Genomic DNA, 16,804 nt, shown 5'->3' on the forward strand with positions numbered 1-16,804 from the left:
TGCTGCCTCTACCTTATCAGGTGTGAAATCTTCTAAGATTTTCTTAGAATGGAAGCAGAAGCACTTTGCATAAAACTAACCACAGACATGCAGAGTGGTCTATGAGCTTCCTGACTGACAGACACATTTACCTTTGTGAATAAACCATGTGTAAATCAGCGGTCCCCAACCCCCGGGCCGCGGACCGGTACCGGTCCGTGGGTCATTTGGTACCGGTCCGCAGAGAAAGAATAAATAATTACATTATTTCAGTTTTATAAAAAATAAAAATAAATGTATTTTTCATGCACCTTAAATATTTGTTTTTGTGTTGCGTCTTATTTTGAAGGCATGTTTAAATATTACCATAGCGACCAGAGAGTGTTTGGGGCAGAGCGGGGCAGAGCCGCAGAGACATGGACATAATAAGGGCAGAGAGGATTCATGTTATGTTGTTGGCACGATGTTACGAGGCCGCTGCTAATAAAGTTGCATAAGAGTACACAGTGGATTCACGTTTATTATTGTATTTAGAAAATGCCACCGTCTGTATGCCGGTCGTATCATTTTATTTGATGTATTTATGCGCCACGCCTTAAAGGCCGGTCCGTGAAAATATTGCAACATTAAACCGGTCCGTGGCGCAAAAAAGGTTGGGGACCGCTGTCCTAGACCACCTATTATTACATTGTACCATAGAGCTGAAAGGTTGGGGACCGCTGTCCTAGACCACCTATTATTACATTGTACCATAGAGCTGAAAGGTTGGGGACCGCTGTCCTAGACCACCTATTATTACATTGTACCATAGAGCTGAAAGGTTGGGGACCGCTGGTGTAGAGCACCGCTGGTGTAGAGCACCGCTGGTGTAGAGCACCGCTGGTGTAGAGCACCGCTGGTGTAGAGCACCGCTGGTGTAGAGCACCGCTGGTGTAGAGCACCGCTGGTGTAGAGCACCGCTGGTGTAGAGCACCGCTGGTGTAGAGCACCGACAAGCTTGAATGGGTTAAAATATGTATACGTCACATTAATGGTTATTTAATTAATAAAAGAAAAAAAGGTTAAACGTGGGTGATTACAGGATTTAAGAAGGAAATTAAACAAACTCTGAGCTCTATTTCTAATAAAATATTATCATTTTAATAATAAAAGGGTGTTTGAAGTTAAGACAACTCCATCTAGAATGTAAGTAGTTTAAAAAGTAGACTCAAGCTGAAGGAGCTGGAGGGTGATGTGGACCTTCTGAAGCAGGAAATGTTCCAAAAACAATGTGACATGGACAAAACAATGGAACATTGTAAGATAATAGCCAACGTCAGTGAAAACACTTCAATCACTCCAAAAATATGTATTTCTTTATTTAGCCTTTATTTAACCAGTCATTAAGGACACTTATTTACAAAGGCAGCCTGGCCATTTGAGAGGAAGAAAGGAAAGGGCTGCAAGATGAATACAAAAAACACATTTAGAACACATGAAGGCAGTATCTAGGAGACTATATAAGACACACACAAACACATGAAGGCAGTATCTAGGACATAAACACAGCAAAGCACTAGGGGATACAAACAAAGTGAAACATCTCCAAAAGAACATGTGGACAGGAAATAGTTCAGTAGGTGTGAAAACACGTGACTGTGACTACATTCTTGATTGAACCTTTAATGGCAGACATGGTGACACATTGGTTTCAGAAAGTTTTGTCAGGTATTCCAGCCAGTGGCTGCAACAGAAATGTTGACACACCAAGAAAGGTTTCAGATTTGGGGACTTTTAACTGAATACAGTTTACTCCATGTCTGGTGCCTTTGATAGAGATTAAAAGTGAAAGGTTTGTCTTTGGATTTGTCCTGAATTGATTATATTGAGTGGTTATCATCATGGAATATAAATATTCTTCACCTCTGGCACACTGTAGCAGGCAGATAACACTGTGTTTCAGGATTTTCACTTATCTAGGTGGCCTACCAAGCCAACCACTCAATCATTTCCTGTCAGACTGTTCACACTACAGTGTATATGGCCCCAGGCTGAGAAATGGTTCATGCTAACCTGTGGTAAAGGTTGTTTAACCCTGAACCAGCATTGCATTCAATATTTTGCTTCGACACTTCGTTCTTTTTGTCTTTTTTATGTTCAGCCCTTGGAGATGTATTTGATGTCTGACTTGATTGGTTGATTGATTGATCAATTAATTCTCGATGAGCTCTGGACTATAGCTTCCATCGTCATTGCAAATCGGCCCCAGAGAAACCTGTGCTTAGATCGGAGGTAAACTGCAGAGGGTGTTTGGGTGAAGACAGTGGCGATTTTAGACCCTTTTTAGGCGTGCTCAAGCACCCCTAAAAATCATCTCAGCACCCCTAAAAATAATAATAAAAAAATAAAAAGTATTATTGTTTATTATCATTTGGCGCTGGTAGTTTATGAAGAAAGGGACATCCTTCGTTTTTTCATTCATTCAATATTTTGCAAAAAGATACATAAATGTATTCATTGTTATCCAGTGAAATTAGAGATTATATTAGCAAGGTGGTTTTGCACTTTTGCAAGGCACTGCATTCATGTTACATTCTCATTGGGGGCTGAGCACTCCTAAAGGTCTGATCCTAGAATCGCCCCTGGGTGAAGGGTTTCTCTCATTACAAACGTTTTCTGGCGTTTTCTGGCAGAAGCTTTTATCGAAAGCGCCGTCCAAACAAGGCACATAAAGTACAGTCGAAAATGTAGGCCTACAGGCCTACGTGTATAATTTCAGAGAGGAAGCAATGCAGGATATCCTTGACAGTTACAAACTCGGGTAGGCCTACGTGTTTGAGTAGCCTTGGCTTTTATTTATTTGCAATGTAAAAAGGGTTTATATAAATGTCAGTTTAGATTCATGATTTGTAAAAGATAAAAAAAAAACGCATCGCATCTGTTGTACCTATTTGAGTTTGAAAATGTGCTGATGCAAATGTGGTCATGTGTTTGTGATTGTATTACACCTTGTGTTCACTTTTAGCTGTGTTTGCCTACATTGGTTACTCAAGCGTACAATCTGAAGAACCTTTGAAGAAAAATATCATTGCTGACCCACAATTTTCCTCCACAGAATGTTTTGTAGGCTAACATAACATCAGCACATTTCCCTGCTTCCCTAAAATAGAGTCCAAAACTTCATCTGAACAGCTCTATCATGCGGGTGTATTTGAAGTCTCATTTTCCGACCCTCGGCTGTGAGTGCCGGTGTGTCGGACCACGTGCTTACAGAACAGATTTTTAGATAACACGAGTCGGAGGCGATTTCTAAATTTTTCTCCGACAAACGCATAGATGACTGGATTGACACAGCAGTGGGTCAGAGCGATGATCTGTGTCACCTGTAAAGCTGCATTCACCCGCACTGACATTTCACAGCTGTTCATTATGTTAAACATCTGCAGTGTGAGGAGAAACACCGCGACGTTGTACGGTACCCAGCAGATTACAAACATACAAACTATCCCGAGGATGAGTTTCATAGCCCTGTCCTTTTTGGAGTTACGTGACCTCTGTAACACGACCAGAATGCAAACGTAGCAGTACACCATAACAGGCAGGCAAACGAACAGGCTCACTACGTTTTCGGTAAAGTTGTGGTACATTTTCCACGACGTCGCCGCGTCTTCTGGGTAGTGCGTCTGACAACTGAAGGCGCCGTCCTCGTCTTCGGTGAGTTGTGCGAAGACGGCCTGCGGCATCGCGGCAGAAACAGACAGAGCCCAGATGACGACGCTCGCCGCGGTCCCGTAGCGCAGGGTCCTCGCTCTCATGGCCGCCACAGCGTGGACGATTGCCAGGTAACGATCCACGCTCATCAGAGTAACAAACAAGGTACCGCTGTATAGGCCCAGCTGGTACGCACCGGACATCACCTTGCACAGGTCATCCCCAGAATACTGCTGCTGCAGGGAGGCCCAGAGAGGCAGCGTTAGGACGACAACCAGGTCCGACAGAGCCAGGTTCAGCAGACACACGTCTGTCATGGACTTGAGTTTGATATAGCGGATGAGAACCCAGAGAACGGCGACGTTCCCCGTCAGTCCCAGACAGAACACCAGATAGAGGAAGAGCATCTGGGAGGAACCCTGCACCAGGCCTGGATTGGTGTCACAGGGCATGGTGGAGGAGTAGTAGTCATAGTCCTCGTTGTTCTGGGTGACCAGGGAGGACTCGGTGGTGAACATCTTGCTGGTGAGGAGAAAGATAGCATTTAAACAGTTAAAACATGTCAAGGTTGTGGTGAAAGATACCATTAAAGTGTAAAGCTGAGACATTCATTTAAGTTTCATAACATGAATACTGTGACCCAGTTCTGAAGCCATTGGTCTTTTTGTGCATGATATATATTCTCATGAATCTCCCTTGAAGGCCCGCTAAATCCCAGCCTGGATCGATCACAGCTCTCTGATAAGCAAAAAGAACAACATGCACATTCCCTGCCCTTATGAAGTGTACTGGATGTCTTATGATGACTAAAACCGAGACAAAAAGTGACATTCAAAACTCCCTAAACAATAGGCTGTGTTCAGACGTCTTCCAGGAAATTGTTTGAAAATCCCCTTAAATCACATTAAAAGGATTGCTTAGCATATGGCAATACTCTACTTACCCCTCAGCATCCTAGGAGGGGTAGATACGTTATTTTATACACTGCTATGTCCTAACTGGGTAAAAGAGATTGCAGCAACTTTGATTGTTTCAACAGGTCACACTGACTCAATGCACGCATATTGTATCCTATCCTGTGTCCACACACTACTGATCAGATTTGGGCTTTAAATTCTGTTTTTCTGTTTTTAGATTCTTAGTTTTTTGGCATTAAAATGTTTTCAGCTCCTGAATAACGTCAGTTCATTTGCATTGTTATCTGTTTCCCGACTAAGTGAAAGGTTTCCCAGGAATCTGTTTCCCAGGAAACTGTTTCCCAGGAAACTGTTCACTGTTATGTGATAGTCTGTGTTCAGTCCCAAAAAGTGTTTTGAAATAGAAATGGTGTTTTAGTAGTCAGTGATTTTATGTTTACTGTAGTAGCTCACTGCCTAAATAGCCTAAATACCAGCCTTAAACAGTTCACACTGACACAATTCGTCTACTGAATGCTTCCACATACTACTGACAATAAGGCATATTCAGTTTAAGAGACATTTGTTTTTTTTATTACTTTAAAGTGCTTTTCAGCTCCTGAATAGCGTTTTCAGTGTAGATATGAATAACTTCAGCCGATTGATCTGCTCAGATGTGTAACCAGGACATGTGGCTTGTGTTTGTGACCAAACTCTTAACATGTTTCTCTGTTGTACCCCTCCATGTACTGTCATCTTCACCACATACTCTAACCCTAGTCCTAACTCCTGACGTTACACCTGCAGGACCCTGTGTCTGCTGTTCACAACCACACACACACGCACACACACACACTGTCAAGAACACAAACCACACACACACAGTCACAAATAAATACCACACACACAGTCACAAACACATCCCACACACACTGGCAAACACCCGCCACACACACCACGCTAAAAGAAGTGAAGATAAGTGACTTACACCTTATTCAGTTGTTTCTCTGCGCACAGTAGAAGTGATGTATCTGAAGAGAAGGGCTAAACTAAAGACTTCTTCACCTGTGTACACATTTTGCTGGGTTCTAGTGTATTCTGGTAAAGTGTGCTCTTGCAGAGTGTGAGGTGTGAATGTGGTTTCCTGTAATAGCCTGCATGTGCCTCCAGCAGAATGGAATCAGTGGGGAACTGGAAACTTTGAGTATTAGAATATTGCCTAAATGTTTTTTGATACAACACAATGATATTTCAGGCGTTGTGATCCATCACAGTTTTAACATAATTATCCATCACACTTTTAACATAATTAGACTAAATGTTTCCAATGGGCATTGCCAGTGACGTCAGGTCACATGAATATGACTTTAGGATGGGTCCATTGATGCACCCAACTGATTATTTCCCTCTAGACGTTTGAGCAAGAACTCCAACACACAAAGGTGTTTATAATCATGTGTCATAAACATAAATCAAGTTATTATGAGTCATAACTTCCCTGTTCACATTTGAACATGAATGTAAAAACAACAACTACTTACAAACGAAAGTCGTTTAGTTTATAGGTTTGAAAGCAGCATTGAAAAATCTGTTTTACTCAGGCATCAGTTGATGCTGTCTAGATAACTTTTTCGAACCTAGCGTACCGGCACGCAAGAAAAGGTGCCGGTATGCAAGAAAGGGTGCCGGTACGCTTAAGAGTAAAATGTAGAGGTGCCGGTACTGCATACCGGTGAGTATCGGCCCACTTCGAGCACTGGTTGTGTCCTTGGGCAGGGCACTTTACCCTACTTGCCTCGGGGAGAATGTCCCTGTACTTACTGTAAGTCGCTCTGGATAAGAGCGTCTGCTAAATGACTCAATGTAAAATGTAAATGTAAACAATGTAATCAAGGAACCAAGCTAAGTGGTTAGAGGATCTGACTGCAGGTCAAGAGATTTGGATCAAAGCGTCTACTTATTGAATATATCTTCGTTCATTGAACTGGTAAACAGAATGTAAAATATGTCAGCTATCACAGAATGCACTGTGCACACATACACATTCTCGAATGTGTAGTGGCTTACAACGTGAATGATTGTCTCTCCACTAGGGGGCGCACAACACCAGACCCAAACCAGTGCATTTGTACACAGTTCTTTTGAAATAGTCTAATCTGTACTGGGAGTATTACACAACCGATTGCGAATGATGTTGGTCACCACCCGTGAAACTTTAGGCAGATAAACTTTGATAAATTAGATGAAAGAGGTTTCCTTGTCGACCACACTGGGCCTGGTTGATGGTGAGTAAAGCACTTATGAAACAGTGAGAGTAACCTGACGTGCCAGCGCTAACTGTGACAGTGGAGGATGTATTACATGTGTCTGCCTCTTAAGAAGCTGCGCAGCATCGCTCCTCTTGTGTCATCACCATCAGCTCACAGATTTATTCATAAAAAAATAATTTTTATTACCATTTGAAAGAAGAAAAAAAACCATAGCATAAACAAAAGTGTAAATACACAGCACTCTACGTGTATGATTAGGTCTTGTGACCTTCTATGCATTTCAGCTGCCTCTGTGAGAAAGAGTGTTGGACACATTCACTGTTCTGTTTGTAGGCCATTTTTCTACATCCTGAAACATTGTGGTTGGCTTGTTAAAAAGCAAGTTTCACACTACAGAAGACCAAACACAGAGTAAGAACAACAAACACAAATAACAATAAGCTAATTAATAACCCGACCCAGCAGTTTACTGCAAGCTGTTCAGGCCCAAATACTGAAAATATCACTCATACAACTTTTTGTATACAATGTTTTGTTTCCACAGTATTTAAACTATTATTATTATCTATTTATTTTCGTTTTCTTTCCAGCTCAAGCCACGATGGTCGTCATGTCAGACGACTTGGAAAACACTGAGCTTCTTTGGTCTGACAGCTCGCTCGTAGCAGACGGCGGGAAAACCGCCGGCAACCAAGCCCTCAACTGCTTCTGAACACGACTCCTGAACTTCTGTCCTGCAAAAGCGTAGATGATGGGATTCAAACAGCAGTGAGAGTAAGCGATGGTCTCTGTCCACTGCAAAGCCAGGTCGACGCTACTGGAAACGTCACAGTCAGCCGAGACAACCGCTATGGTTTGCAGATAGCGCAGGAAGATCACCGTGTTGTAGGGGGTCCAGAAACAGAAGAACGCAACAATTATGATGAAGATCAGTTTGATGGCTTTGTGCTTCTTGACGGTTTTGATGTTGGCCAAGGTGGGGATGATTCTACAATAGCAGACCCCCATGATCAGGAGAGGGAGGAAGAGTCCCAGGATGTTCATCTCCAGGTAGGTGAACTGGCGCCACATGGTCTCCGCGGGAAACTCCTGTCCACACCGCCCTTCCTCCACCCGTGTGAAGGTGAGGGTGGGGAGAGAGGCGCACAGGCTGGCCAACCACACCAACACAGAGAGGACGGCCCCCACCCGGACAGAGCGATGCCTGGCCACAGAGTGGGTGTGAAGGATGACCACATAGCGGTCAATACTCATGGCCACCATGAAGAAGATGCTGCCGTAGAAACCGATGTTGTGGAATCCTGTGACCAAGCGACACAGGAAGTCCCCAAAGGACCAATCGGAGGCGGCGGCGTAATGGGCCATAAACGGCAAGGACAGAATGAAGAGGAGGTCAGCCAGGGCCAGGTTGAACAGGCAGATGTCCGTCAAGTTGATCTGGTTGTAGTGCTTCAGCAGCACACCCACCACCACGCTGTTGCCCACGGCGCCCAGGAGGAACACCAGGCTGTAGAGGGTGGGCAGGAACACGCGGCCGAACGCCTGCACGCTGGAGTTGTTGCATGGTGCATGGAAGTCCTTTTCCTCGTAGTAGTCTAAGTAGTCAGACTCGCCTGTGAAGACATCACACCCACTGAGTCATGGTTATCTGCTTACTCAGCAACCATCTGCTTCTCTCGCGCTGCATCTCAGAGACAGGGGAGATGGTGTAGCAGTGGTTAAAGCAGTTGACTGCAGATCAAAAGGTTCAAATCCCCCCGTGCTCTATGTCTTGCTTTTGATAAAGGACTCCGCTACATGACCCTCTAGTGAAAAGAGAGCCAGTCATGGTTGTGGACTGACACCCACACATCTACAGATGGATCATGAACAAACAATGCACCGTTGTAGAGGCAGTTAACACAGCCAGTTAACACAGCCAGTTAACACAGCCAGTTAACACAGCCAGTTAACACAGCCAGTTAACACAGCCAGTTAACACAGCCTCTCTACATGCATCTCTGACAAATTATTCTGCAGGGTTAGAATAGTATCACTGGACAGTTACAGTGAAAATGTTTGAAATATTGCATTTCATAAATTGATGGAATCACAAATACTTGAATCCTATCGTACCAATCATTTTATAAATTTAACCTGAGAGCTTATGATTATTATATATATATATATATATATATATATATATATATATATACATATATATATTGTTGATATAATCACCCCTGGTGACAGTTGATAATGCATTGCACATGAAGCTCTATATCACCCTGGTTACAGTCACCAATGGTTACAGATCTGTATCAGTTGTACTCACCAGACATGATGTTCTGTGGGTTTATTTGGATCCAAAGCCTGTTGTTATTCTGGTGATGTTAACTCTCTTGTCTTCTGTCCTCTGTGAAGAGGGGGCTGTTCCCTTTTGAGTGGCATGCCTGACTGCTAGGGACATTTCCTGTATCAACTACATAAAATATATTTGTAGTTAAAAAAAACTTGTAAATACTTTCAATAAAGTCAGACTCTCAAATGTTAAGTGTAATAATATGTATTTTGTTAGCAGACACATTTTCTCAAAAGCTGATCAGAATGAATATGTGACTCAAACCAAACTTAGAACAGAGGATAGATGAATAATTTTGTTATAGAAGGAGACTGTTTTTAGTCAGTGAACATGTCTGTATATATCTCTATTTAGAGACTTCAGTGTACATATCTATGACAAGAATATCAGAACTGCACTTTTTGAGGCATTTTTGCCTGTATAGTTTAAGACAGAGACAGTGTGGAGAGGACAGGAAATGAGGGTGAGGTGATGACGAGCAGTACAGGGTCAGGGCCGGATTCGAACAGAGGCCATCGCAGTGATGCGTCAGCCTGGTGCGCGCACTACTCCGGTGAGCTCCGGGGCGCCCACAGCTATATTGCTGAAGTGACACATTTTTCCGGATCATAGAATCTGTTAGTCACCTCCTAAATCTGCTGCAAATGATAGTTGATCATCGGCTGAGGTTTCAAAAAACATAACAGTCTAACACTGCCCTCTGGTGGTGGGAGAGTACTTCACAGCTGCAAACTGAATGTTTCACCATTGCCACGATTGCCTATAGGGGCGGGGCTTCTATGAATATTTAGAGCAAAGTATTCTGGGACCAGGTATTTAAATTAAAATATTTGAATATGGAGTGGTCCTAATTGTACACAATGTAGACTATTATTTACACCATCAGATTCTACCTTGCATCAGGAAAAGGCTCAAATTACATTTTGCACTCAATGGTAATACGGAACTCACATGAACTAACCTACACAGAAAACTTTATATTAGTAATCATAGGATATTTATTCCAATCCACTTTTTCATACCTACGTAAATTTACAATGAAGTTTACACTGAATGTGTGCTCTGTCAGCCGTGTGCAGCGCTGGTAGAGAAAGCTACTGAGAGCTGGTTGTAGCACTCTCCAGCTGGTGCAGGACGGCTGAACCGGGGAAGGATTCCCGGCGAGCGTGATTGACATGAGAGTGCTGACGAAGGCGGGCAGTTTGCTAGTGAAATTGGAACGACCGACACGGATTATTTTGAAATCTCCTTGAAAGAAATGATAGAAAATGAAAATATTGACAATTTGTCTTTGGTATAACGGTAAGTTGCATTTGTATTAAAAGGTCCGTGATTGATTATTTTGTAGTTGTGTCCACGCTGATTTTTTCGTAGTTTGCATTTTTGTTTTGCGTTTAAGTAGCCTAGTTACGTCGTGAGAGTTGTGCGTGACACAAGTGTCAAAATAATAAATATACAACTTTCAACTAATCATATTATTACACTCGTAACCTATTAACGTGGAGCTACTTTTTATTGAATGTTATACTGTCGGACTAATCTTTGTTTTTATTATTGTCTTTGCTCTCCTCCTAGGTGATGTGGATATCAATGAGGTTAGTTGTCTGTGCAATGCTGGTGTCCTTGGTGACAGGGCACAGTGAAAATCGTGTGAATAACATTTAAAGTTGGGAGACCAGTTGATTCAATATATAAACCAGTAGGCTAGAAGGAAACCAGTTTAATCAGCGCCTCAATCAAAAAATGATGGACTACAGAGAAGTGAACGCGGCAACAAAACCACCAATAGGGTAAGTAGGCTAGTATAATTGACGAGTTCTCCTTTGATTTCATACACGTCCGCTTCTTATCAACTACTTCGGTAAAACTTAACTCGAAACTCAGTTCAGTCAAACATGTGAAATAAGAATATCCCATCTCCTCCAAATATCGCAGAAAACACGCAACACCTGTTTACATGAGCTGTTCTAAATTCAGTTTGGGTGTTTGCTGGTGGCTATGCATCGTAGATGGGAAAGTGGAAAGCAGTAATCTATTTTACTGCTGGATGAACAACATTTGAATGGAGCGTTTTCTTATCTGTGACCAGCAGCAGGATTGTACTCTGCAAGGCATTTCTGCTGTATATAATACCGTCTCTGAAACTCAGTCTTTGTTGTTGCTTCAGAAGCTGGTAGAATTAGCTCTCTCAGACTGTCAACTGTCAAGCCTGTTTTTAGCGTTAAAGTGCTCTCGGTTGGAAAGAGATTTTGTATTCAGTTTAATAGTTAATTGTCAGATTTACCATCTAACCTCCCAATAGTGTTGTTGTAATCCCACAAATCCACCACACTCTGGTGTCCTGTGTGTCTTCATCCAACCTTAAAGGTTTGGACTCAACAAAGTAATTAAGTCCTCCAGCAAGTAGAAACGCATTCAACCACAACGGTATGACAGGACGCAGGTAAGCAACAGTCCTATCAAGGGGCTAGCCAGGTTAACCCTATGGAACAGGATCAAGACGAGGGGACGTGTGAAATGTCATTTGTCAACGTTTTATTCAAAGCGACGTACAGTTGGTGTGTAGGTTGAACATGGTTACTGGACTGTCCTGGGTCTCCTTTGAGGAAGACTGACAGGAAATTCATTTCATATAACATATATTATGATGTACTTTCTTAATATACAAGGCTAAACGCATTACATTTAAATTGTATTTATCTAGTGGATACTTTTATTCAAAGCGACATGCAAGTTTTGCATTTAGAAAGTACTGCCAAAGATCAGGGATCAGGGGTGCACAGTTCTACAGTGTTGTGATGTTCAGAGTCATGGAGGAACTGTATTTATTAGCCACATGGCAAAGTAACCACATCTCAGCCAACAGGCACAGTGGACAAACATGTTTTATATAACACTTCAATAATAACAGCGATTGCTAAACTATACAGTGACAGATTCTGGCAAGGGGCCACAAGATCACATTATGTCCAGTTCAAATAATAATTTCATAAAATCATTTAGCAGACGCTTCTATCCAAAACAACATACAGGGGGATTTGAACCTGTGAGCTCTGGATCTGCAGTCAAATGCTTTAACCACAGAGATTCCCAGTTAGTGCCATTCTTGTGTTTATAAATCACAGTGTCGTCTTCCATTCTGGTTAGTCTTAGTGTCCTCGGTGAGTCAAACGTCTTCACAGGGGGAGAGGACTGCAACTCTCCGGGGGAAGCAATCACAGAGCTTGTGAAAAGACTGAAATTCTCACCTGTGTATCTGGGTGACCAGCTTTGGAGATCTCAGCTGGCAGGGAGGGGCCATGAGGGGGGCAGTCAAGCCGTGTGTGGTTTCAGAGTGATGGAGGGGTTCACAAAATGAGGCCTTGTTGCCTCTCAGTCACTCTGTCATTAATGACTAGGAGACCAGCCAGCTCAGCTGACCTCAAAGCCTTTTCCCTCAAAGAGCTGTCCCACTCTGTGATACAGGAGGGTTAGGTTTCCCTCTACTCTCATTCAACAGCTAGGTGTTTTTATTCAACAACTGGTCAGTCATTTACACATATTGACTGCATGTCAACACAGTCTCTGTGGATGTCTGCAGATACCAGGCGTTGTCAAGAACAATGAATGTGTGACCTGGGAGACCTTCGCCTGTCCAAACAGCGGTTTTATATCATCATGTGGGTGGGTCTGCTCTCTGTACTTGAGGGCATCAACAATATTTGTGGCCTTGTGCCTCCTGCAGTATGTGACTGAACCCTAGCAGTGATTACACTGTTTTATAAAATGTTGAGTCATATAAACCAAGACAACAGACAATCAGCCAGTTCTGCAGGGGTTAATATAGGGCTGTTCTTGGACCAGCTTTCCTAAGACAGAAAGTTTGTTTTTGCTTGTTTGTGTGAAATGGAGGTCTATGTGAAAAAGACTCTGACCTACCCAAGGTCTCCACACATCTGCCATATACACACCATCTCTGTGTGTGTGTGCGCATGTGTGTCTGTGTGTGTGTGCATGTGCGTTTGTGCTCCCAACAGAGAACCCAGTAAGTACGGGGATCTCTGTGAATTTTTTGACATGAAACCTCCACTCTCATTGACCTCCTTCCCTAAAACCTTGTTGTTTTTCAAAACGTTTTAAAATAGTTAAATATACCAAATAGCAGCAGCTGAAAATGTTGAATGTAAGTGCAGTAGACCGTCTTGTTAGACACTGTACAATATGATCTGTGCCTTTTCTCCAGTTTGTTTTTTGTGTATTTATTAGTGCTGTCAGTTTAACGCGTTATTAACGGCGTTAACGCAAACCCAAATTAACGGCGTCAATTATTTTATCGCGCGATTAACGCTCTTTTTGGCCTAGCAAACTTTGTAGTTTTTTTCACATGCTGTTGCAACAACTACCGACGTTAGAAAAACTACAACACCACACCGGATCTAGCTAGACCGGAAACAAAACAACAGGCACGCCAAACACTCGTTTGGCTTGCGAGCTGGCTAAAGAGTAGTAGCAGAGCCCGTTTACGGATATTAGACATTCTCTGGTAGTAGGCTAACGTTACGTTTTGAGTGGATGACGAGCGCGAGATGCCGAAATGGATGCCAATAAGATTCTGAATGGAAAGTTTGCTTTTAAAAAGTTGCCAAATGGTTCTATTGACAAGACCAGTGATCTGTGTGTTTTGTCGTTGTAAACTGAGCTATCATCGCAGCACGTCCAGTCTGAAATACCACTTGATGGCCAAGCACACAGCTGATGCGAATTCTCTGCCCCCTCGTCAAAGCCAGGCGATTGCAATGTTGTTTTCCATAAAAAAAATATTTGCACAAAGCAATCCGAACCACTTTTCTATGTTGATAAGAGCATAAAAATTTGAAAAAAGATTGGGACAAAAAGAAATAAGGGACATTTAGAATAGATAAAAATGTGCGATTAATTGTGATTAATCGCGAGTTAACTATGACATTAATGCGATTAATCGCGATTAAATATTTTAATCGTTTGACAGCACTAGTATTTATATAACCGTGCATTTAGAAACTGTATTTGTTGTCTTGACTTGTAGCTTTTGCATCAGATATGTTTCTTAAAATAGTTTGTCTATCTGCTACGAAAGGTTATCTTCTCCCTCCAGCCTTCTACTGGTCTGAGGTGTCTTCAGACCCACACCCTGACCCAACACACCCTGACCCAGCACACCCTGACCCAGCACACCCTGACCCAGCACACCCTGACCCAACACACCCTGACCCAACACACCCTGACCCAGCACACCCTGACCCAGCACACCCTGACCCAGCACACCCTGACCCAACACACCCTGACCCAACACACCCTGACCCAGCACACCCTGACCCAACACACCCTGACCCAGCACACCCTGACCCAACACACCCTGACCCAACACACCCTGACCCAACACACACTGACTCAACACACCCTGACCCAACACACCCTGACTCAACAAACCATAACCCAACACACCATAACCCAACACACCCTGACTCAACACACCATAACCCAACACACCATAACCCAACACACCCTGACTCACAAACCATAACCCAACACACCATACCCCAACACACCCTGACCCAACACACCATAAGCCAACACAGAGCCACACCCTGACCAAGCTCACCCTGACTCAACACACCCTGACCCAACACACCATAACCCAACACACCCTGACCCAACACACCATAACCCAACACAGAGCCACACCCTGACCCAACACACCATAACCCAACACACCCTGACCCAACACACCATAACCCAACACACCCTGACCCAACACACCATAACCCAACACAGAGCCACACCCTGACCCAACACACCATAACCCAACACACCCTGACCCAACACACCATAACCCAACACACCCTGACCCAACATAGCGGCACACTCTGACCCAACACACCCTGACCCACACAGCCACAGCACCTTCTCTTGAAGGGCTGGCCTACAGGAAGATCATTGTGGTCTGGATTCCAGCTGGCTGAGCAGTCGTCATTCTGTCTATGCTGGCTTGAAGGCTATTTGTGTGCCATACAATTATAGCCGAATCCCAACATCTGGGCAGGAAATAATCTTTTAAAAACTGCCCTGAAATGATGTATATGTAGATATTTAAAGCCTTTTGAAATATGAGAGTAAGCTATGTATTGCTGGCAGTGTTGTGTGTCCGGGAATAACTGTGAGTGGTACTCGCCTGCATGGTTGCCGGCTACTGTAAATATAGATATGCTAGCAACAGGAACCACTGCTGGGAACTGTTTAGTGCTGGCTTCACCTAAAACACAGGGACATGTTCACCGTAAGGTTCCAGTCTGAAGGGTTAGGGTTAGGGTTAGGGTTAGAATAGAGCAGGGACGGGATAGCCACCAACCGCTTAAGCTGCTGTCATTCTGAGCACAAGGGGGCCCAACAACACTCACCTCTCTGAGGGAGTGGCAGGTTCACTTTTCTACCCCAAAGTCATCCTAACTTCTGTTACCCGAATAATGTTTACCAGGCAGCAATGTAGTAGTGTATGATTAGTATTGTGGCTAGTATGAACAGACTTCTGCCAGTTGGTCTGTGTTCTGTCAGAGATGTTCACTGGTAGAGTTGTGCGCCTGTCTCAACAGTTCTGATGCCAGAGCTATTTTGGGGGTCTGCTGTCAGACAGGGACTGTGCTGGCTGGTATGTGGGTAAAGGCCAGCCTGTCTGATGTACCTTGTCCCTCACCAGAACATACTTGGTGTGACCATAAAGCTGGAGTAGATCATGTGTTTACAGTGTTCCCACACTTAAAGCTATAAAATAGCTGTTGCTGTATAATTATGAGGCTCGTATTCTGACTTGTAAATGAAAGTTACCCTGTTGCATAGTATCACGTTTGCATGTTCTGCATAAAGGTCTATACCTGATAATATTGTACACTATGTTCTGCCTATAGACCTGATAATATTGTGCAGTATATTTTGCCTGTATACCTTGGTAATATTGTGCAGTATATTCTTCATAGACCTTGGTAATATTGTACAGTATGTTAGGGCTAAAGACCCTTATAATACTGTACAATGTGTTCTGTTCTATGTACAGGCCTGGTAATAGTGGCTTACTATAATTATGCCCTCTTTAGGTAAACAACCTCTGAGGTATTGTTTCTCAGTGGAGCAGGGCGGCTCTGCTGCGTCTGCTAAGAGACCAGGGGGGGCGAGCTGAAGAGCATCAGGTGCTTCTCTGTTGCTGCTCTGCCAGTTCCCCTCTGCTAATGAAGCTGAGCGAGGGAATCTGGAAATAATTCATTGTTATTTTCTGTCCCTCCGCTCTCTCTCTTTCCCTCCCCACCCTCCCCATTGGCCTCCATCCACCCCTTCTCCCCTCCTCTCCATTCCTCCCTCCCTCCCTCCATCCCTCCCCTCCTCCCTCCATCTCTCCCTCCATCCCTCCATCCTCTCTCCTTGTTATGTTTTTGTGTGTCTGTGTGCATCTTCTCTTCTATAACCTTCCCTTCTTCAGAGGAGCAGTTTGCCCTCAGCAGAACAGGGTGTGGCTCTGTGTGCTACTGGGAGCAGCCAAAGTGGTAACCAGAGAGCTGGCTGGACATATGCTGGGTTAGGAAGTGGCATGCCTAGCAACTGCAAACAAATGCCCGCAGGGC

General features: G+C 43.6%; 3 protein-coding genes across 7 annotated transcripts in view; 1 reads left to right on the forward strand and 2 right to left on the reverse strand.

Annotated features, from left to right (window-relative positions):
- Positions 1-1,419: 1,419 nt before the first annotated feature.
- Positions 1,420-5,604, reverse strand: LOC146300360 (C-C chemokine receptor type 1). The gene is made up of 2 exons (XM_084669190.1): positions 5,556-5,604; positions 1,420-4,191 (listed from the first exon to the last, which is right to left on the reverse strand). The coding sequence occupies exon 2, from the start codon at positions 4,185-4,187 to the stop codon at positions 3,156-3,158; it is 1,032 nt and encodes a 343-aa protein (XP_084525316.1). The 5' UTR covers positions 4,188-4,191; positions 5,556-5,604; the 3' UTR covers positions 1,420-3,155.
- Positions 5,605-7,028: 1,424 nt separating this feature from the next.
- On the reverse strand, positions 7,029-9,156 carry LOC146300361 (C-C chemokine receptor type 4-like). Its single transcript, XM_084706519.1, has 2 exons — positions 9,150-9,156; positions 7,029-8,448 (listed from the first exon to the last, which is right to left on the reverse strand). The coding sequence occupies exons 1-2, from the start codon at positions 9,154-9,156 to the stop codon at positions 7,427-7,429; spliced, it is 1,029 nt and encodes a 342-aa protein (XP_084562645.1). The 3' UTR covers positions 7,029-7,426.
- Positions 9,157-10,278: 1,122 nt separating this feature from the next.
- The window catches only part of cobl (cordon-bleu WH2 repeat protein), a 44,648-nt gene continuing 38,122 nt past the window's right edge, over positions 10,279-16,804 (forward strand). For 3 of the 5 annotated variants that reach the window (XM_084702246.1, XM_084702245.1, XM_084702247.1), the window contains exons 1-2: positions 10,280-10,478; positions 10,752-10,966. In XM_084702246.1, the coding sequence (XP_084558372.1) occupies positions 10,920-10,966 (47 nt within the window). In that variant the 5' untranslated portion in view covers positions 10,280-10,478; positions 10,752-10,919. Of the gene's footprint in view, positions 10,479-10,751; positions 10,967-16,804 lie in introns of all 5 variants that reach the window. The other 2 variants (XM_084702242.1, XM_084702244.1) reach the window with 2 other exon arrangements.

Source organism: Hypomesus nipponensis, chromosome 2 (genome assembly GCF_054491055.1).
Source record: "Hypomesus nipponensis isolate SF chromosome 2, ASM5449105v1, whole genome shotgun sequence".
NCBI classification, from domain to species: domain Eukaryota; kingdom Metazoa; phylum Chordata; class Actinopteri; order Osmeriformes; family Osmeridae; genus Hypomesus; species Hypomesus nipponensis.

What these genes read in the sequence shown, in the direction of transcription:
- LOC146300360 (XM_084669190.1), bottom strand. Translation starts at nt 4,187, where the DNA reads ATGTTCACCACCGAGTCCTCCCTGGTCACCCAGAACAACGAGGACTAT.